The sequence below is a fragment of the Populus nigra genome, chromosome 2 (assembly GCF_951802175.1).
Source record: "Populus nigra chromosome 2, ddPopNigr1.1, whole genome shotgun sequence".
NCBI classification, from domain to species: Eukaryota; Viridiplantae; Streptophyta; class Magnoliopsida; order Malpighiales; family Salicaceae; genus Populus; species Populus nigra.
The window spans coordinates 1,186,618-1,208,188 of NC_084853.1; the positions used below are offsets into that span (position 1 = coordinate 1,186,618).

Here is a 21,571-nt window from a genome sequence, read left to right on the forward strand (position 1 = left end):
TGGTGCACATTGGTATTATCCCTTGCTGGAATCGTGGTGGGCTTGCTTAATATTTTCTTTATATTTCTTCATTTTTTATTGGAGTAATATTATACAAACAAACAAATCATACAAAAATTCTATTCAAATTGATATGTCATTTTATTTTCGGCAAGTTTAATCAACTAACTAGTTTTGGCTAATGGTATCCTAGATGGATGACAGAGTTGCATTGATGATTAGCTTCAACTAATGATATCCTAGACGGATGGTTGGGTTGTGTTGATGGCTAATGACATCCTAGACAGATGGCCATGTTGCATTGATGATTAGCTTTGACTAATGGCATCTCAGATGGATGACTGGGTTGCGCGGATGATTAGTCTCGGTTAATGGCATCCTAGTGGAATGGTCGGGTTAAATATGACAACTAGATTTGGCTAATGACATCCTAGATAGATAATAGAGTTGATTATGATGATTGGCTTCGGCTAACCATATCTGTAAGAGATGATGGGTTGCTTTTGTGATTAGTTTTAGTTAATGACATCTGAGACAAATGATCAAGTTTGGACGTTGCAATTAGTTATGGCTAAAAGCATCCAAGATGGACAATGTAACGGCCCAGCTTTTTCAAAGCCAAAAATCGATAGATATTTTTTTTTTTTACAAGTCATCAGGTTTAGAATCTTTTCCACCATATCATTCTACAGATTTATAATTGCATTTCATTCATAAACAAGACATAGTCCATCTAGGATAACGTAAATCAACATTCTCATAAGATGAATTCTCAATACACATGCCTATAATTTTATATTTTTATACTCATACGTTTACACTACAATATATTGACATACTCATAAATTCACATTCATGTTCTAGTCTCGTTATCATCACAAGTTCATATAAAAGTGTCGAACGACAAGTTACACAACTAGTACTTTCGTTATCTTAACCTCATGTAATTTCACAAAATAATATCCTCATAAGAAGAATACCACATTCGTATATTATACACATCATATCTACATGTTCGCACATACACATTCGTGTTCCATTTCAATTTTTACGTTACAAGTCTTTATAAAAGGGGTCAGACAACTACTTGAGCGATTAATACATATATTCATATAGAGCTCATATTACCCATAACATGCAAATATATGGTTCTTTCCAAAATGTATGAGCCGCAAAACAGATTTCCTTACACACCATGTTAGTATGATGTCCCTGTTACAACACAAGGTAATTTCAAGCATTACAGGCAATTTAAAAACATAATAAAGCAATATTAACGTAACATTTAATTCATGGACCTAAAGAGCATAATTTTTTCATTTCTCCTTACTTATGTAAATACCACCCTTAATAATTCGTCAATTACCGAGGCTAATTACAATACTTAAACCCGATCATCCATCTAGATTACCGTTAACCGAACTAATGTTATTCTCTGTTCAAAGCATAACAATCGTAGTTCTTTCATATACTTGGTATACTTGGAGACCAGTGGAGACAAAGGCGAAAAGCATCTTGATATCATGATGTTTGCGTTGGTGCACATTGGTATTATCCCTTGCTGAAATCGTAGTGGGCTTGCTCAATATTTTCTTTATATTTCTCCGTTTTTTATTGGAGTAATATTATACAAACAAACAAATCATACAAAAATTCAATACAAATTGATATGTCAGTTCATTTTCGGCAAGTTTAATCAACTAATTACATTCATGATTAATTTTCTTTCAAGTTTAATCAAGCTAATAATAGATTATTAGCTTTGGTTAAGGGCATCCTAGATGGATGACAGAGTTGCGTTGATGATTAGCTTCAGATAATGACATCCTAGATGGATGGTTAGGTTGTGGTGATGGCTAATGGCATCCTAGACGGATGGTCGGGCTACGTTGATGATTAGCTTCGACTAAAGGCATCTCAGATGGATGGTCGAGTTACACGGATGATTAGTCTCAGTTAATGGCATCCTAGTGGGATAATTATTTTTTTTTGAATTTTTTGAATATTTTTTATTGTTGTATTGGCATAATTATTATTAGTTAATTTGTTGAATATTTATTGTTAATGTTGAATTTACCACAGAATTAGTAATTGAATATGTTGGAATAATTATTAATTTTACTCTATTATTGCATGATTTGTGTTTAATTTTTGCCATTTATTTTGATTGTTATTCTAGATTTTTTTTAATTTATTGTTTTGCTGTATTGGCATAATTATTGAATAATTTTTTGAATTGTAATTGTTATTGTTGAATTTACCTTAGTATTAGTAATTGAATATTTTGGAATAATTGTTAATTTTACTCTATTATTGCATGATTTATGTTTAATTTTTTCCATTAATTTTAATTGTTAGTCTACAATTTTTTATTTATTTATTGAATATATTTTATTATTATATTGGCATAATTATTATTAGTTAATTTATTGAATATTTATTGTTAATATTGAATTTACCATAGAATTAGTAATTGAATATGTTGGAATAATTATTAATTTTACTCTATTATTGCATGATTTGTATTTATTTTTTTCTATTTATTTTGATTGTTATTCTAGAGTTTTTTTTAATTTATTGTTTTGTTGTGTTGGCATAATTATTGAATAATTTGTTAAATTGTAATTCTTAATGTTGAATTTACCTTAGAATTAGTAATTAAATATGTTGGAATAATTAGTATAGATTGGGTCAATTGGTTAAGGCTTTTGTTAATATGTGCAGGTTTGTGGATTTGGGTAGTATCCAGTATAGGGAGGTGTTGTCAAATTTTTTTAACATTTGAATTTAATTATATAATTATTTGTATAAAATTGTGTAGATGCGTAGAATGAAAACCAAAACTGGTCGCTCACGTACAGTCGCAGCTAATTCGTCTAACAGCGATGATGATATTTCCTTAGGTGCCTCTCAAGAAGAGGCACCTACACCACCTGCGTCGTCAACCGATGCTGCCTCTTCCAGCGCTATTTCACAGCGTAGAGCCAGGGTGCCTTCGCAGCGGAATCAATTTTCCCGCAAGTATGAGGCACAATGGAAGGACGACCTTTCAATGTAGGTTTGTTAAGGTTTTAATTTTTTTTTTAAAAAAATTACAACATAATTTATGAAGTAATCACTATTTAATTTATTTAATTTCTTTTCAGGTTCACAAACATTGAGGCCACCTGAGTAATATCATCAGCATTTAAATCGTCGATGGAGATTCCATTGTTTCAATGGAGTCAGATATCTAGGCATCCTGAATGGATGCCTCAAATCAATGCATGGTTTGGCAGATTTCAGGTTGGTGTTAATTTATAATTTTCAGCTTATTTCTAATAAATTATTAATATAATTGTAAATAAATTATTATTTTTATTTAAACTTGTTTATTTATACACAACACAAATTCTGCTGGGACAGTGAGTATAACACTGTTGTGAGGAGGGTGTGGGAAAATAACGGGCAACTAGGTAAGATCGAAAACAATACAAGATTTTGTTTTGACAGAAATTTATGTTTCAAAATGTAATTTTTGGTTGCGTGAAGTAGGTTGCGTGATTTTTGGTATGAAGCACAAAAACGGGCAAAAAAAACCGTGAGGGATAGGGGTTTCCAAGGCTGGAACGATGTTGCAGTTTGGAGGGATTTCAAACCGATATACATCCCGGAAGATATATGGCTGCACTATCTTGAGCACGTGATGTCTGAGCGGTTTACACGACGCTCACAGTCAGGTGCTGGCAACCGGAATCGGCCAATTCATGGCTCGATGACAACGCACACTGGCGGCTCCATTCCGTTTGCTGCACATGCGAAATGGATAGTAAGATTAATTTAAATGAAATATATCATTAAATTAAGTTGTTTTTAATATATCTTTTTTCATTATAGGCTGCGTCTCTTGGACGTGAGCTGAGCCCAATGGAGCTGTTTGTGGAGACGCACGTGCGGAGTGAAGATCGCCAAAAGGGGGCACAACAGTTCGTTGATAACCGTGCTCAACATTTCATGGTATGTTTGTTCAACCAAGTTATTATGTTTATTGAATTGAATATTATGATTACTTTTTTTTATTTTCAGGAGACCTATAATAATCGGTTGAAGGAGAGATATGGGGACGATATTTTGACCCATCTGGAATTCAATCTGGATTTGTGGATGGAGGTTGGATCGTCAGATGAACCCGATAAAAATTGGGTTTACGGGCTCTCCAACACTACGGCCGACAACTTGCGGTCGACCCATAGAATTTTAACCGTTGGGAGCTCCCAATCAATATCGAGCTCCCAATCTAAGGAGTTCGTGGCCTTGCAGCGACACACGGCTCAACTCACCGAGAAATACGACCACCTACAGCGGATTACGCATAACTCAAAGCGTCTCATGCACACAAAGAGCGGAGTCTGAGCAAATCAAAACGTCTCAAGCACAACAAACAGTGGAGTATGAACAATAAAAAGAGGCTTATGAACAACAAAAAGCGGCTTATGAACAGCTTCGTGAAATGGTCATGAACATGGCAACACATAGTGGAACATGTGCGCCTAATCCTTTTTGGTCGTACAACCACCAGCCTCCTCCTCCTCGTCCAGCTCCATCTTTATATTAATTTGTAATAAACATTATTTACCTTTAAAATTTCATTTAATATTTTTTTTGAAACATATTCAGTTTGTAATGAATATTATTTAACTTTGAATTTTTTTTTATGTTTAATATAAATTTTATTTGCATAATTGGTTTTTATTACCATTAATTTATATAGTTTTATATTATATATTCTAAATAATTTTTTAAAAACAAATTTAGAAAAAACTATTACCAAGGATTTTACCGACGGAATTAATCCGTCGGCATCTGATAGTAGCATTCACCGACAGCCTTACCGACAGAATTAATTCGTCGGCATTTGACAGTAGCTGCCGCACTTACCAACGAATTTACAGACGGATATATTCGGTCGGTATTTCATACACTCACCGATAAATTTACTGACGGTATGTAGCCGTCGGTAAATCACGATATCACCGATGGAATAAAAATCCATCAGTATATTTTAAGCGGGAATCTTTTTTTTTTACACGCAAATTCCATCTGTAAAACCATCGGCAAATGATTTTTTTGTTGTTTTGACTGATATAGCGACGGAACGGTAAATCGTCTATAGACGTAATCTATCAGTGAGTCGGTAAATAAATCACTGACGAACTTCTAATCACACAACGATAAAATATATCCGACAGTAAAAAACTGTGAAGTTTTGTAGTGGCTAATCTCTCATTTGCTTGTCTTGAGATATTATAAATCCTCACAGTACTTTTGCCAAGGAGATTGCCACATACGGAGGAGTGTTGAACAAAGAACATGGAATTGATTTTGAGCCTACAGCTGATAATGATGATGTGCAGACATAGCGAATGATATCTTGACATGTGTCAACTCATGTCAGTTGAAATGGGCATTCCATCATTAAACTGACTGGCTACTATGAATAAATAAGGTTTGTACAGTGCAAGAAAAAAATGTTGGGGCAGAAAATGATCGATTATTCTCATAAACCACATGGAAATCCGATATACGTGAAGTGTGAATAAAAAGAAAAAACTAGTTGGAGTATTATAAATTTTAGATCACTAAAAATTTATATAATTATTAATTTTAAAATTAATAAAATTAGTTAAAATATATATATACTAGTATGAATATTCATATTAATTAAAAATAAACAACAAACGAAATTATTTACTTAGAAAAGAAATTAGTAATGCCAACCAGAGAATAGAGGATGTGTAGAAACTAAAAACAGTACATTGCATGGATCTTCTGAAGCTTTAATTTCCAGGTAGAGGATGGCGTGGAATTGGAATTAAGCAGAGATCATTCTTCCTTGTTACTACTGCTCCAAAAACCTCGGACATGTCCAGGTCTTCTGGTTTCAGCCCCTTGGGGAGATTCCAATCAAAATGGAATAGCAATTGTGCTAGTGGAAGCTCCACGTTAACCGTACCAAACAAGATTCCAGGGCACATCTTTCTTCCAGCACCAAATGGGAGGAGTTCGAAATCGGTTCCCTTGTAATCAATTGAATTATCAAGGAACCTCTCTGGATAAAATCTCTCAGGTTCATTCCAATAAGTTGGGTCCCTTCCGATCGCACTTACGTTCACAATGACTTTGGATTTGATAGGTATGTCATAACCATTTATCTGGCAATCCTCTCTACTTTCTCTTGGAAGTAGCAGAGGAACTGGAGGGTGTAATCTGAAAGTTTCTTTGATGGCCAACTTTAAGTAGTTTAATTCATGAAGGCCTGCTTCATCAACAGTTCCTTTTTCACCAAATACTTGTCTCACCTCTTCTTGTGCCTTTTTCATTACTCTTGGATGTTTTACCATTTCCGACATTGCCCATACTACCGTAGTAGACGATGTGTCAGTGCCAGCAACGAACAGGTCCTGCAACACAAACTCTAGGATAAGTAACACCAGATAAACTCGCTGATTTTCCAATGTCAGGTTATAATCTTCGTTTACTTGAAATTAGAAAACATACTAACCAGGATGATTGCTTTGATGTTGTTGTCGGTCAATGAAAATTCAGTGTCTCCTTGGTCCTGAATACCTAAAAGAACATCGACAAGGTCATGCTCTTCTTCATCAGCGCCTGTTTTTGCGGCCATCTCCTTCTTAGACCTATGTTCATTGATGATGTCTTGCAAGATCTTATCCAATCGCGCATGAATCTTCTCGAGGGTAAGTCTCATCCCACTGATCACAGAGAGAAACTTAATTGAAGGATATACATCAGCAAGGCTATAACCTCCTGCTGCCTTATTAGCTTCCTTGACAGCTGGTATGAACACATCCTCTCCCTTGCATATCTTACCAAAGGCTGCTCTTGAAGTGATGCAATATGTAAGAGAACTTATCATTCTACTGAAATTGACGGGAGACCATGCACTAGAAGAAATAGATCTAACAACCCTCCATACCTCTTCTTCCCTGATTGATCTGAAAGATCGCACACGTTTAGCACTTAGCAGCTCCAAGACACACAATTTTCGCAGCATCCTCCAGTAATCTCCATATGGTGCAAATGCAATATCTATGCAATTATAGCTTAGAATTTTCACCGCAAGCAGAGCTGGCCTTTGAGCAAAAATGAGATCATGGGTCTTCATCACTTCTTTAGCAGTTTCAGCTGAAGAGATAAGAACATGAGTAACTTCACCGAGTCGGAGGTGGATAACAGGTCCATATTTCTTGGCCATATCTCGGAAGCGGTGATGAGGTAAAGAGCCAACTAAATTGTGCATGTTTCCGATTAGAGGTAGCTGTGAAGGACCTGGTGGCAGATTCAGATTTGAGTTTCTGACTTTTGATTTCTTCCATATCCACAATATCACGTAGCTAATGCTGGTGACCAGAATGGTGACTAAAATTGTAGATGCAAATTGGTGCTCCATGATAGGAAGGATTCAGGAAGAGATTTTGACAGGGCAATTGGGGGGGGGGGGGGGGGGGGGCGCGCTGTTGGGTTATGATTTCGTTCTGTTCTAAAGTATTTGCGCTCAGTAGCCTTCGAGTGTTATTTAAAGTCAATTTAGTGGCTAAACTCCATTTATTTGAATTGATTCCAATGAAAGTGGAAGGACGCAAAAGATTAAACTTTCAAGAGTACAGAAATGGACTGAATATCGTCAAGAATTAATGTCATTGGCTGCGACATGCTAGCGTGGTTACATCTCCCTCTTTCGTCAACAGTGGACACTACGGTGAAGATAATGTTTTACGATTACGAAATCTCAAAACTTAAATTCCAGCCACTCAAAACAATACCGTGAAGACAGCTTTTTTTTTTTTAAGATAAAAAAATAGTAGCAATTAACAAATTCTTGATGGAAAAGACTCGTGAAAATAATACCGTGAAGACAATGTGTTGGGAATACAAGGCAGGATTTTACTTAAAAATAACGAGGAAAACACAAATTTGTTTATTACCGAATAATTAGGCGGCTGAGGCATGATTATGTCGCTTTCTTAAGATGATAAATGCCTATCGCATGTAAATTTGGCGAAGCGATTCAAAATATGTTGGAGCACATTGTCTTTAAAATACATTAAGCCCAGCCACTTTGCCGTGTCTTATAAGCCTGCACTCCTTATAAGATGTGAAGCTCAACATAAAAATTTAGCACCGCTCTTATTCGAATGAGAAATAAGAAAGTGACGATTTTATGACTAAATAAAATGGGAGAGGATGTTGGAATATGTAATGAGAGCTAGTAAATGTTGTTGTGAATACTATTGCACAAAACTTGTTGTATATATAGGCTTGGAAGAGCTGCTAGACACTTAAAAATTTCGTAAGTTACAAGGCCATTTATAGACCAAACGGTATAAAAAAAATTAAATTGCTTTCAATTACAACGGTAGGCAAAGGGTGCACAAAATTTAAGTAATACAAACAGCTTGCTACCTTGACAAGGAAGATGAGATATTATGAGGAATGTTAAACGTGTGACCATGACAAAGAAATATGCAGACAAAGAAGATGAGCTGTTATGTGAAACGTGTATAAAAAACAATTAACATGGCAACGTGTATAATAAACAATGAACGTTTTTAGCTGCCAGGATTGTAATAGATACATTATATACTATAGAAATCCATAACTCATGCATGACGGTTAGACCTCATGCATGCAGCTAAGCAAAACAAAACATTTTTCATTTCTTTTTATATAAAAATACTCCAAAAATACCCCATATATATATTTTAATTAAAAAAAAGTCAATTATTCGGATAAGGAAACTAATATAGTATGTGTAATAAGGATGCTACAAGCTTGAACCCTTAGTGTTTCAACAATATTGCTCTTAAGCCAATAACAACGTCTTGAACTAATGCTTTAACGTGGGAGACAAATATTGTATCACACACATTACACATCCATGTACTCTGCCACGATCTTCACAGCCAGCACATTTCAGCCGTTTTTTTTTAAGATGTGTATATTATTTAAACGTCAAAGCCTGGCGGGAGTAGTACAAAAACTACATAATATTTTACTACGGCAAAAAGCCATAAATAGGATAAAGCGCAGTATAAGAAAAACAAAAGCAAAGAAAACCTTAGAATAGCCATCCGAATGAGCTCAAAGCTAAACATTCCTCTACAAAACAAAAACGAAAATAACTCAAAGACATAGTGGGAGAAGACACAAGAGCAAGCCATAGAAAAAGGTGGAGTCAAAGCCAGGCAACAAATTCACTGGATCTTTGCACTCCTTGTTTAGCCATGCAGTCTGCCATGCAATTACTTTCACAAAAAATATGGGAGAAGGTGATTGAACCAAAATATGCTTTCAGCCTATTAACAGAGGAGAACAGATTATGATGCTTCTAGGGACGGCTGTGAGGCTTATTCATCTAGCTAATAGCATTGACAGAGTCAGATTCTATGATGAGGTGTTGATGGTGGAAGAGACAATTAGATGTTGAAAGTTCAATGGCTTTGACAATAGCCCTTAACTCAGCAATATTAGAGTCTAAAATACCAACTGGAACAGAGAACATACCGAGAAGATGTCCATGATGATTTCACAGTACACCACCTATTCCAGAGGGGCCTGGCTTACCAAGAGACGAGCCATCAACGTTCCATTTGAGGCTATTAATCATAGGAGGAGACCACATATTATTAATCCTGAAAGAGTGGGCATTGGACCACCGTAGTAAGCCATCTGCCGATCTGAAGGGGAGTATGGGAAATCAGAATGGATAGCTTTTAGCCATAGACATAGACGGGTGATAATAAGAAAGAATATTGAATCATAGTCAGGTGTCTGCTGTTGGAAGATCAGATCATTTTGAAGTAGCCAAAGAGACCATGCCACTAAGAAGAACAACATCAGCCACACCTTCCTCTGAAAATGACCATGCACCATGGAAGTCCATTGAGACCACAAATATGAGAAGCTCTTTGGGCAACACCAAAATAAACCCCACCACTTAATGATTTTGGACCAAATGAGTCAATGCTTATGGCAGTGTAGCAGGATATGGTCCACCGATTCTGCCTCCACTAGGCAGATTGGGCAATTTGATTCTGAGCTACCCAATATACCTCTTCGAACTAGCATACATCGGGTGTTGATTCTGTTAATGATAGCCATCCAGCAAAAGATCTCTACCTTAGGAGGGACAATACCTTTCCAAATTCCAGCAAACGAGAAGGCATTGTTTGTGGAAGGCTTTGAGCTTAACAATCCATAGAGAGATTTAACTGAAAATCTTCCTGAATTATTGTCCTTCCATATTAGTCTATCCTCTCCATCTTTGTCCATGAGTACAGTCGATAGGATTGTATAAAGCTGATCGAGCAAGCCAATGTTGCGCCCCCGTAGTGAACGTATCCAGGAAAAAACCCAAATCCACTCATACCCTTCCCACATTCCCATCTTAGCAATGTTAGCTGCTTTGTCATTGGATAATTGGAAAAGAGTAGGGAAGTGCTCTGCTAAACAGTGGTTATTAAGCCAGCAGTCAAGCCAAAACTTAGTCTTCTTGCCATTTACGATAAGAACCAGAGATTGCTCATTCACAATATCCTGCAGCTTATTATTTCTCACACAATGATTGACAATCCGGGACCATGTAGTTGCAGCTCCTGGAATAGGAGCTTGCAGCAGCAGTTTAGAGCAATTGGTGTTGTGGATGCTTTTGATCACATCCTTCCACAAGCTTGATTCCTCCGACCCAAACCTCCATAACCATTTAAAGAGCAGAGCTGTGTTTTTATCCCTTAAGGGACCAATCCCAAGACCACCCGCTTGTTTTGGAAGAGTAACAGTGGCCTAACTGACATTGCATATTTTGTGTCTTTCCTCATTTCCAGACCAGAGGAAGGATCGAAGTTTCTGATCAATTATGGAGGCAACCGAAGCAGGCATGGGGAACATAGATAGGTAGTAGATGGGGAGATTGTTGAGCACAGATTTAATCAAGCACAAACGGCCCCCAATTGATAAGAACCTGCATTTCCACGAAGCCAACCGGAAACTGATATTGCGTAAAATAGGATTCCACATTGTAGCTCTGCCCAGGTTTCCACCGATGGGGAGTCCAAGATATATGAGAGGCAACTGATCCTGCTTGCATCTGAGAAGCTGAGCCGTGAAGTTACATGTATGAGCTGCTACACCTACACCCACACCCACAATGCTGCTTTTATAAAAATTGACCTTCAATCCCGAGACAAGTTCAAAGCATAATAGGATACGTTTAATGTTCTGCATGCTATGTAAAGAGTCTGAACTGAATATAAGGGTGTCGTCCGCAAACTGTAGATATGACAAGCCTTGTATTGCCAATGTCTATACCTGAAGTCAAACCCAAATCACAGCCACGCTGTAACATACAACTCAACCCCTGGACTGCAATGTTGAAGAGAAATGGGGAGAGAGGGTCTCCTTGGCGAAGGCCTTTAGCTAAGCAGAATTCCTCGGTGGGAGACCCATTAACAAGCACAGACATTTTTGCCATTGATATGCATTGCATAATCCACCCTCGCCATCTATTACCAAAGCCCATACTAGCCATGATTTCATTAATATATTCCCATAACACCGAATCGAAGGCTTTATGAAAATCTAATTTGAAGAGATAAGCTTTACCCTTTTTCTTCTTAATGAAAGAAAGGACCTCATTTGCAATCAAGACGCTGTCTAAAATTTGCCTCCCTTTGATGAAAGCATTTTGATGATGAGAGATGACCTCTGGCATAACATGTTTCAACCTGGTTGCTAGAATCTTTGAGATGATCTTGTATAGGCTGCCAACCAAACTAATAGGTCTGAAATCTGATAGCTTGTTAGCACCTTTAATCTTCGGAATAAGAGTAACAAAGGTGCTATTGATACTAGCAGGAAGGAGATTAGTCCGATAGAATTCATCAACCATCTAGATAATGTCCTCACCTATAATGTTCCATGCTTTCTTGATGAAAAGGAAGTTAATACCATCAGGACCTGGAGCTTTATTTCCATCACAATCCCACACAGCTGTTTTAATCTCATCTGCAGAAAAAGGCAATTCAAGAGCAGCCGAGGATGAAGGCTTCAGCCTTGAGAATTCCAGGTTTGAACATGAAGCTCTAGGTCTGTTCTGGTGGGAGTATAGGTTGCGAAAAAAGTTAAAGACAGCTAGCTTCACATCAATTGGTTTAGATAGGATCTGACCATCAACCTCCAGGCATGCAAGCTGATTCTTTTTATGTCTTGTTGTTGCAGCTAAATGAAAGAATCGAGTATTTTTATCTCCAAGCTTACACCACTGAATTCTTGACTTCTGATGCCAGGCAGACTCTTGAGCTTTATACAGGATTTTGAGCCGGGAGGCAATGGAATTACTTCTAATCAGTTCATCAGCACTCAAGACCCTGCACTCATTTTTACGATCCATTGAGTCAGCTTCAAGTTCCAGTTCTGCAATTCTGTTATTCATGCTTCCCACATTAGCTTTACTCCATTGCCGACATCTCTCTTTCAACATCTTTAAAGCTGGGACCATTTTCCTTGTGCCAGATTTTGAAACCATGATTGAACTCCAAAAGCTCTGAATCATATTCCTGAAATCAGACACAAGCCACCAGCAATTCATGAAGCGAAAAGGTTTCAGGCCCCAATTTGTAGAGTCTAGTAACAGATGCAGAGGCCTATGATCAGATGAATATTTTGAGAGACCGAATAAGGTAGATGATGGGAAAGTCTGCAACCAATCCCCCGATACAAATATTCTATCAATACGGCTCGCCGCATTACCTCGAGACCATGTAAATTTTCTCCCATTTAAGGGGAGCTCCATAAGATTACAACCATCAATGCAATTTTTAAATCTTGTCATGGAAGATGTTATTTGTGAGCCGCCTTTACTATCTGACGGGAATAAGGTTTCGTTAAAATCACCTGCAAGACACCATGGCTTGCTAACACTATCCTTGAATGTAACAAGATAAGTCCACAACTCATTCTTCAGGTTCCCACCATTCAGAGCATATACAAAAGAGACTAGGCAATCTAGATTGGACTGAGTGAAGGTGCCTTCAATATGCAAAATACGGCCATTCATAGCAACAGAACAGCTAGAGACACAAAAAAGATCCGGATTCCATATACATAATATTCCCCCCGAAAGGCCTAATGAGGGAACTGCATACCAAGCCCTAGGATGACGACCCCATATAGCAGTAATAGTGAAATCATTCAAAGTTTCCAATTTTGTTTCCAAAATACCCAAGATATGAAGATCAAATTTTCTACCAAGATTCCTCAAACATCTCTTTTTTTCTCTCCCTCCTAAGCCACATACATTCCATACAATTATACTACCCATAGAAATGATTACAGAGACCATACCTTCAGACTATTTACGGAAGCAAATCACGGCTTCTTCCTTAGGATCCACTCTTCCTGCTCTCGGTCTAGGAATCCCTGTAGTGTCTGAGTCATGAGTGTGCTATCGTCATGCCCTTGGAGAATAGCTTGTCCAACTTCCCAGCAAGCAGTGGCTTCTGCCCTTTTATCAAAATGTGCAGGCTCATTTGCTTCATCACCAGCATTGTTGTCGGGTCTATAACTTGAACTACTTGCCTCATCCTCACCAATCAATTCCTTACCAGCTTTGATAATAGCATTTCTGTTCTTTATCCCATTATCAAAAATTGAGTATTCAACAATTACGGTCTCTGATTGCTTACCACTTTGTTTTCCCATTTGACGTGATTTCCTCCTCCTAAGAGAGTGTGATCTGCGTGTGAGCTTCGTTGCTTTTTTTCTGTGAGATTTCTTGTTTCCTACTTCCAGAGCACTAAGCTCATATGGATCAGCAATAGGAGTGATGAAGGTTGTAAAAGATGGCCCAATGCCCGTTGATTTCTGCTTTTTCTTATGGCCCATCTGCTGTTGGAGTCCACTGTCATAATTTATATGTTGATTCAGCCCATCCTTAGCAGTAAAGCAAGAAATTTTTTGCGTAGCCACCCCTCTGCATGCAACTGAATCCACCTCGACATATACGTAAGGTACCAAGGCTAACTGGTTATCGCCTTCATGCGTACTCTCATCAGATAAAGCCGCATGTTTGCAGATTTCAATAATTTCTGGGTAGAGGTACCACGGTGAAACTTCAGACGTGGTGAGTGTGCTAGCAAGCTGAGTTTGGGTGCCCAACAAACCAGTGAAATCGGATTCAAATTCGGGTCTTTGTTTTGTCTCTTCGTGAGTCGTTGCTGCTCTATTAGTTTCCTCAAAAAAATCATCTTCATCGTCATTAGATAGCACAAATGTTGAGCACAATGATACATCCATGGAGTGTTTGACTGTTGTGAGAGAGGGGATAAACTCACCTTTGATTTCTTTCAAACTGACCTCAACCTGCACTCCATCAAGCTGGAGCAACACTTGATCATGTAAAGGTTCCAGCTTTGTGGTTCGAATAAGAACCCTAATACCTGATATGGACCCCTAACTAACACAGGAAGTGTCGTATCCTACAATATTTCCCCAGTTCTGAAGCAAAATATTGATACAGTTTCTGTTCCACCCTTCCATTGGCAAACCAAATATGGAGATCCAAGCAAATCTGTCATATGCTCTAGTCCTTGTTTCCCACTGTCTGAGATTGCTGAATAGAGAATGCAGCACAAATACTTTATTCCTTTGTTCTTGCACTGAGGCTAACTGATCCACATAGGTAATAATCACCTGGCTAGCTCCTAAAAAACGAAAGCTCACAGCTTTGACACTTGATTTTAAAACCGTTGCCTCCAGTGTTGCTACATCCACATTTGGCAAGATATTTCCCACTAAGCTCCTATGCAACCATTCCTTATCCTCATCCGTGGAGTTGTACTGTATTATTCTCCTCGTCTTTGTGACCATCTGTTGTGGTTTGGATGTGAGTACCTCAGCATAGGATCTGTTATTTCTTAACATAAGTTGGGGTTTATGATGTGATGCAGGTTTGGGTAAGGGTTTATGAGGTGGTGTTGGCAGGGGAGGTTTAGAGAATTGAAGGTTAGCTGGGTTCACTCTCAACTTATAGGAATCAAACCAAACGTTACTGGCTTGGTTACAAAGATCAGACACAGGCAGGGGTAATAGTATTTCCACAAAACCAAAACGTCGGCCAAGAACTATTTTTCGTTTGGACAAAAACAGTTTGACAACCCGACCAAACTTCCCGAAAGTCTCTTTCAGGTCTTGATATTCCACCCACGAGGGGAATCTCTCAAAGAACAGCTTAAGTTGGTCTGTACCAGCAGGGGAATTGACAAAAGATGTCGGGGTAAAAGTTTTTGTGGGGGGTTCAGATGGAAGGACAGGGGAGGCTGTCTGGGTTGAAGGAAAAGTGACAGGATAATCTGTTGGATTTAGGAAAGGAGGTGTTATTTCAAGTGGTGGAGGTAGGGTCTGATTGTGGAGGTGTAAGATTGATGGTGTGATGATGGGAGGCTGGTTTTTGGTGGAAGGTGCAGAGGGTGCAGAGGGTGTCATTTTGGGAGAATTAGATCATTTCTAGTAAATCAACTTTTACTCTGCACACAGATCTCTCAATCGATGTTGATGAGGTAGATCCGGGGGTGAAGGTTGAAGGTAGATCTGTAGAGCTGTTGAAGGTTGAAGGCTCATTTGAGGCTTGAGAGAAGGGGAATCAACAGAGGATCATCTTCTGCAGGATCCGGTAATGCATATTGAACCTAAATCTCCGTCTGGATCTCCGTCTGTGATGAGATCTCCACTCCCTTATCACTTTCTTAAAGATGTCGACACTAGTACCACGTAAAGATCTCCATCTGGATCTCCACTTAAAGATCTCCGTCTGGATCGAGGTATGTCTTCATATCAGCAACTTCTTTGATTGCAGAAGATTGAGGTATTCACGATGAGCTAACACTCACCTCTCTATGTGGATCTTGCAGGCTTGGGGACGACCGTGGATTACGGAAGTCTATGCAAACCAAAATCAAAGTGACAGAATAGAATTCCGACCACAACTAGTACTATTTCTCCGGCAGAGCTGCACTTGACTCTTTAACAGTGAGGAGGATATACTACAGCTTAGAGATCGGAATTGACTCTTTGCAGGATTTTGTGGAACACTTGGAGTGTAAGAAACAAACTGATTTTTAAGACATCATGCCAGTTTGGAATACAATGTTTGAACATATTCTTCATCGTTTGTCTCTCTGGTTGTTAAAGGCCATGGATGGAAATTTGATATCTTGAAATAATCTTAAACGCACATTTCAGCCGTTTGCTTGATCTCGTTCATGAGTTTTTTAGAAATTAAATTAGCCTGATTGTAAAAGAAAGCGACCCCATTTTCAAGCGCATACAGGAGGGTCTCTCAAGGATGCTCTCATGACTATAATATCCCATTCAACAAGAACTATACACCACTTTAAAAATTAATTTTAAGTGAAAAACTTAACCTTTATTCTGTCACAGGATACATGTACATGGGAATCAACTACTCTTTATGATTCGTTCTTTCATTTGAACCTAGATCTCCAATCATCGAAATAGAACATCCTCATAAACAGTTTATATTTCTTTGGGCTTTAAGCACGTTCCCCCTTGATGTTATCCAGATCTTTTCTTTAGCCAATGCTTTTGCAAAAAGATTAGCTATATTATCTTTTGCTCTGACATAATCAACATTTATGGTACTATTAAGGAAAGAGTCCAGTTTATATGTAAATACATTATAGGGATAGTTATCATGTATAATACACTCCTTGTATACAACCCTAAAGGTATAAATACAAAGGGATGGTTGGTTTATCAATCATTCATCACAATTATACAAAAGACTATCTCTCTATTCTTAACTTGGTATTAGAGTAAAACAATCATCTAGCAGCCTTCTTTCCCAGTAGCCTTCTTTAAAAACTTTTTCCTTACATCCGGTTCTCTTCTTCCATTCTTTCCCAGCAGTCTTCTTTAAAGACTCCTTCCTTATATCCGGTTCTCTTCTTCCAGCAAATATCAAGAACGTCATCTGCAACTTTCTTCCCTTCTTAAATATCAAGAACAAACTTCTTTCCCTTATGGACAATCAAGAACTTCATTATTCTGCTGCATCTGCACCCCAATCTTCTTTCTCCATTATGGCGCCGAAAGCCACCTATGGTGTGCCCCCTGCTCCTGCCATCATATCTCTCCCTAACACACAACGGGTAATGTCTTTAAAACTCTCCAATACAAACTTTCTATATTGGAGGATGTAGATGAAGTCATTCCTCTTGGGCCAAGGCGTATACTCGTTTGTTGATGGCACATCAACATGTCCTCCTTCTTATCTGGAATCTGTTGTGGTATCTTCATCCTCTTTCAATCCTGCATACTTGACATGGAAGCAACAAGATCACTTAATCATGAGTGCCCTCTTATCCTCTCTCTCGATGGAAGTTTTGCATTTAGTTGTGGATTGTAACACCTCCCATGATATCTGGAGAACGCTGGAAACAACTCTTGCGTCTCCTTTAAATTCTAGGATCATGCAACTTCTTTAGTTCCTAGGATTATTGGGCAGCATTATAGGTCTTGTATCATGCAACTTCACGGTTCCTTCCAAGAGTTACGACAGCATGATGATTCTGTCAGTACCTACTTGCAGAAGGCAAAAGCATTTTTTGATGAACTTGTTGCGGCTGGCAGACCAATCTCCTTGGCAGAATTCAACCTATATGTGTTTCGGGGGTTACGTAGTGAATTTAAAGATCTTGTCACCAGCTTGTCCACCAAGGCTGATCCCATCTCCAACACTGATCTCTATAGCAGTCTACTTACACATGAATTTCTCCACAAAACTGCTTTCCAACCAACCATAACAGCACCTCTGTTACCAACCCCAACGCAGCAACCAGCTGCTTTCTTTGTGCAGAATCACTATGGCTTTAATAATGCTAGACGAGGCCGTTTTCATGGGGGCTGGAGAAATAATACTAATCCCAACAACGCTTATCATGGAAATAATGAAAACAGTAGCTATACTTCAGGTCAACAATTTGGGCAACAGGGACATCGATTCTCCTCAGGACAGTTTTCTGGATCTCCCTTTCGGCTATTAGGACAATTTGGACGGCAAGATAATCATTTTGGTGGGTATAATCGCAGTGTAAAATGTAAGTTGTGTTATGAATATGGGCATACTGTCCAATAGTGCTCTCAGTTGGTTAATTATCTTCTCTAAGCCAATGCCAATCTTGCATTCAATAATGCTCCTGCAACATCACCTATCACATGGTTTCCTGATACGGGAGCAAATCATCATGTAACGCCAGATACTGCTACTGTGACGAGTTTAGAACCTTACTTTGGTAATGATCATCTGCATGTTAGTGATGGTAAGGGCCTTGTTATTTCCAATATTGCTCATTCTAAAATTCATTCCCCAAAACGGACCTTTACTTTATCCAATATTTTACATGTTCCTGCCATTAAAAAACCTCTGCTATCTGTTCAAAATTTTTTCCTTGAGAATAACGTGTTTTTTGAATTTCATTCCTATCTATTTTATGTTAAGGACCTCATGACAAAGGAAGTGCTTTTTTCCGGTCAGAGTAGAGATGGTCTATATGTTTTGTCTGAGTCGTCTGTCATGTCATTGCCTCAGGCTTTCTCATCTACATGTCTCTCTACTTCCGCTAATATCTGGCATCGTCGACTTAGGCATCCAAGCCACACGCATTTTGCATTTGTTGGTGAAAAATAAAAAAGTGTCCTGTACGTCAAAAAATTTTAATTTTAATTGTCCTGCATGTCCTCTGGGCAAGTCGTGTCGTCTGACTCTAAAAACTACGGGTCATCAAACTCTAGCTCCTCTTGATTTAATTTTTTGTGATGTCTGGGGTCCCTCTCCTATGTTGTCATCAGACGGTTTTTGGTATTTTGTTATTTTTATGGATGCTCATACAAAGTTTATCTGGTTTTATCCGATGGTTGCTAAGTTTGATATTTTTAATATTTTTCATCAATTTCAGGCACTTGTTGAGCGCCAATTTGCTTTAAAAATAAAATTTGTTCAAACAAATTGGGGTGGTGAATACTGAAAACTCAATACATATTTTAAAACAATTGGTATTCATCACCATGTGATTTGCCCGCACACCCATGAACAAAATGGCATGGATGAACGTCGTCATAGACATATTGTCGAAACTGGACTTACCCTTTTTGGGCAACGTCACGCTCCCCTTAAATATTGAAGTTATGCTTTTGAAAGTTCTGTTTACTTGATTAATCGCATGCCAACTCCGGTTCTTAATTATAAGAGTCCTTTCGAATGTCTTTTAAAATCATCTCTTGATTATGTTTTTCTTCGAACATTTGGGTGTCTTTGTTTTCCATTCCTCTGTCCATACAATACTCATAAGTTAGATTTCCATTCATCTACTTGTGTTTTTCTAGGATATAGTAACTCTCATTAAGGTTATCAATGTCTTGACTTGTCATCCAAACGTATTTATCTTGCTCGTCATGTCCGGTTTCATGAATGTGTTTTTCCTCTAGGTAAATCTGAATAGATTGTAGTCCCACCTACAAATTCTACTACCACCATTATACTGGTTACTTTATATCATCCAAAGCCACCATCTCTAACCCTTCCACCATTACCCCCCACACCACCTACATCTCATTTGGCTCCCTTACCATTATCTGCATGTTATTATCATGATCAGGTTGTAGATACAGGTTAAGATTCGCCACCCTCGCATGCAGTACAGGTTTAGCTTGCTCCTGCCAGCTCCCCTGCTGGTTCCCCTGTTCTAGCAGTGACTCCAGTAGATTCTACAACTGTTTCTACCCCACGACCTGCATATATATTGAGCTCCTCATCAGGTTCTTCCTCTGATTCCTCTTATGGAATTAATCTATGTGTTGATTTGTCCAAATTCCAGCTTCAGCAGATACCGGCCAGTGTTGATAACAACTTCTCTCAGCCGGCCCGCCTCCATCCTATGGTGCTTCGACCACATCCACCCAAGGATGCTAACTTCAGTGTTGCAACTTCCTCCTGGGTTGCAACATTACCTCAACAGGAGCCACTGTCTTTTAAGGATGCCAACAGGTATTTGGTTTGGCATAATGCCATGCAGGAGGAAATTCGGGCACTTCACTCTAATCACACTTGGTCATTGGTGCCCTCTCATCCGTCTATGAATGAAATTGGTAGTAGGTGGGTGTACAAGATTAAACACCATGCCGATGGTCAGATTGACCGATATAAAGCACAGTTGGTTGCCCGCGGCTTCTCTCAGCAAGAGGGGATTGATTATTTGAAGACGTTTAGCTCGATGGTTAAGCCTACAACGGTACATCTTATGCTCACTATTGTTGTGTCGTATGGTTGGAATATTCACCAGTTGGATGTTCATAATGCTTTCTTGAATGGCATTCTTTAAGAGGAGGTATACATGGCACAACCACCCGGGGTTTGCTAATTCTGCTAAATCATCTCATGTGTGTTGTCTTCATAAATCTTTGTATGGCTTGAAACAAGCACCTCGAGCTTGGTACAACAGGTTGAGTGAGCTCCTCTTTTCCATTGGATTTCAGGCATCCAAGGTTGACACTTCTCTGTTTATTCTCTCTTTTAATGGTGCCATGATTTATCTACTTGTGTATGTGGATGATATTTTACTGACCGGGAATAACTCAGCCTTGCTTTATAGATTGATTACTTTACTGCAAACAGAATTTAAGCTTCGGGATTTAGGCTATGTTCATTTCTTCTTAGGCATTGAAATTAAACCTACAACTATGGGTCTCTTATTAAGTCAACACAAGTATGCACTCGATATTATCCAACGAGCAGATATGGCTTCCTGCAAACCTGTTGATACTCCTCTGTCTACCTCCTCTAAACTAGGAATTGTGCCTAGTACTCTTCACTCTGATCCGACACGGTATCGACAGATTGTTAGAGCACTGCAATATCTTACTTTCACTAGACCTGATATTTGCTATGCAGTCAACAAAGTATGTCAATTTATGCATGTCCCTATTAATGATCACTGGGCTGTTGTTAAACGTATCCTAGGTTACCTATAGGCTACAGCAACCTGTGGTCTGCACATTACTCGAGACTCTCTTTACTCTTCATGGTTTCACAGATGCTGATTGGGTAGGTAGTATTGACGATCGAAAATCAACAGGTGGGTATCTTGTGTACCTTGGTTCTACACTTATCTCATAGAAATCTGGGAAACAATGCACTGTTGCTAGATCTTTTACAAAAGCAGAATACAAAGCCTTGGCTGATGGTACTGCTGAAATTTTATGGATTCGTTCTTTATTGGCAGAACTTTGGATTTCCACTTCACCCATGACCACATTATGGTGTGATAACTTAGGGGCTACTTTCTTATCTGCCAATCCGGTGTTCCACACTCGTACTAAACATGTTGAAGTTGATTATCATTTTGTCCGTGATCGCGTTGCTAAGATAGAAATTCAGGTACGGTTCATCTCTTCAAAGGATCAACTCGCGGATGTTCTTACCAAGCCTCTCCCTCTAGTC

At 38.5% G+C, this 21,571-nt stretch overlaps 3 protein-coding genes and 1 long non-coding RNA gene across 5 annotated transcripts; 1 reads left to right on the forward strand and 3 right to left on the reverse strand.

Moving 5' to 3' along the window:
* Positions 1-5,707: 5,707 nt before the first annotated feature.
* On the reverse strand, positions 5,708-7,685 carry LOC133682716 (desmethyl-deoxy-podophyllotoxin synthase-like). Its single transcript, XM_062106204.1, has 2 exons — positions 6,542-7,685; positions 5,708-6,440 (listed from the first exon to the last, which is right to left on the reverse strand). Exons 1-2 carry the CDS (start codon positions 7,448-7,450, stop codon positions 5,817-5,819), a joined length of 1,533 nt encoding a protein of 510 aa, XP_061962188.1. The 5' UTR covers positions 7,451-7,685; the 3' UTR covers positions 5,708-5,816.
* Positions 7,686-9,222: 1,537 nt separating this feature from the next.
* On the reverse strand, positions 9,223-15,540 carry LOC133682240 (uncharacterized). Of its 2 annotated transcripts, none has more exons than XR_009836643.1 (2): positions 13,402-15,540; positions 9,223-12,614 (listed from the first exon to the last, which is right to left on the reverse strand). XR_009836643.1 is itself a non-coding variant. In XM_062105527.1 (2 exons), the coding sequence occupies exon 1, from the start codon at positions 14,350-14,352 to the stop codon at positions 13,426-13,428; it is 927 nt and encodes a 308-aa protein (XP_061961511.1). In that variant the 5' UTR covers positions 14,353-15,321; the 3' UTR covers positions 9,223-12,614; positions 13,402-13,425. The 2 variants fall into 2 exon arrangements, 1 of the variants encoding a protein (XP_061961511.1); XM_062105527.1 differs by having other exon boundaries at positions 13,402-15,321.
* Positions 11,948-13,399, reverse strand: LOC133682442 (uncharacterized). Its single transcript, XM_062105787.1, has one exon. It carries the CDS (start codon positions 13,397-13,399, stop codon positions 11,948-11,950), a length of 1,452 nt encoding a protein of 483 aa, XP_061961771.1.
* Positions 15,541-15,734: 194 nt separating the features above from the next.
* On the forward strand, positions 15,735-16,288 carry LOC133682241 (uncharacterized). Its single transcript, XR_009836644.1, has 2 exons — positions 15,735-15,875; positions 15,966-16,288. It is a non-coding gene; the product is annotated as an uncharacterized LOC133682241 (long non-coding RNA).
* The last annotated feature ends 5,283 nt before the right edge of the window (positions 16,289-21,571 follow it).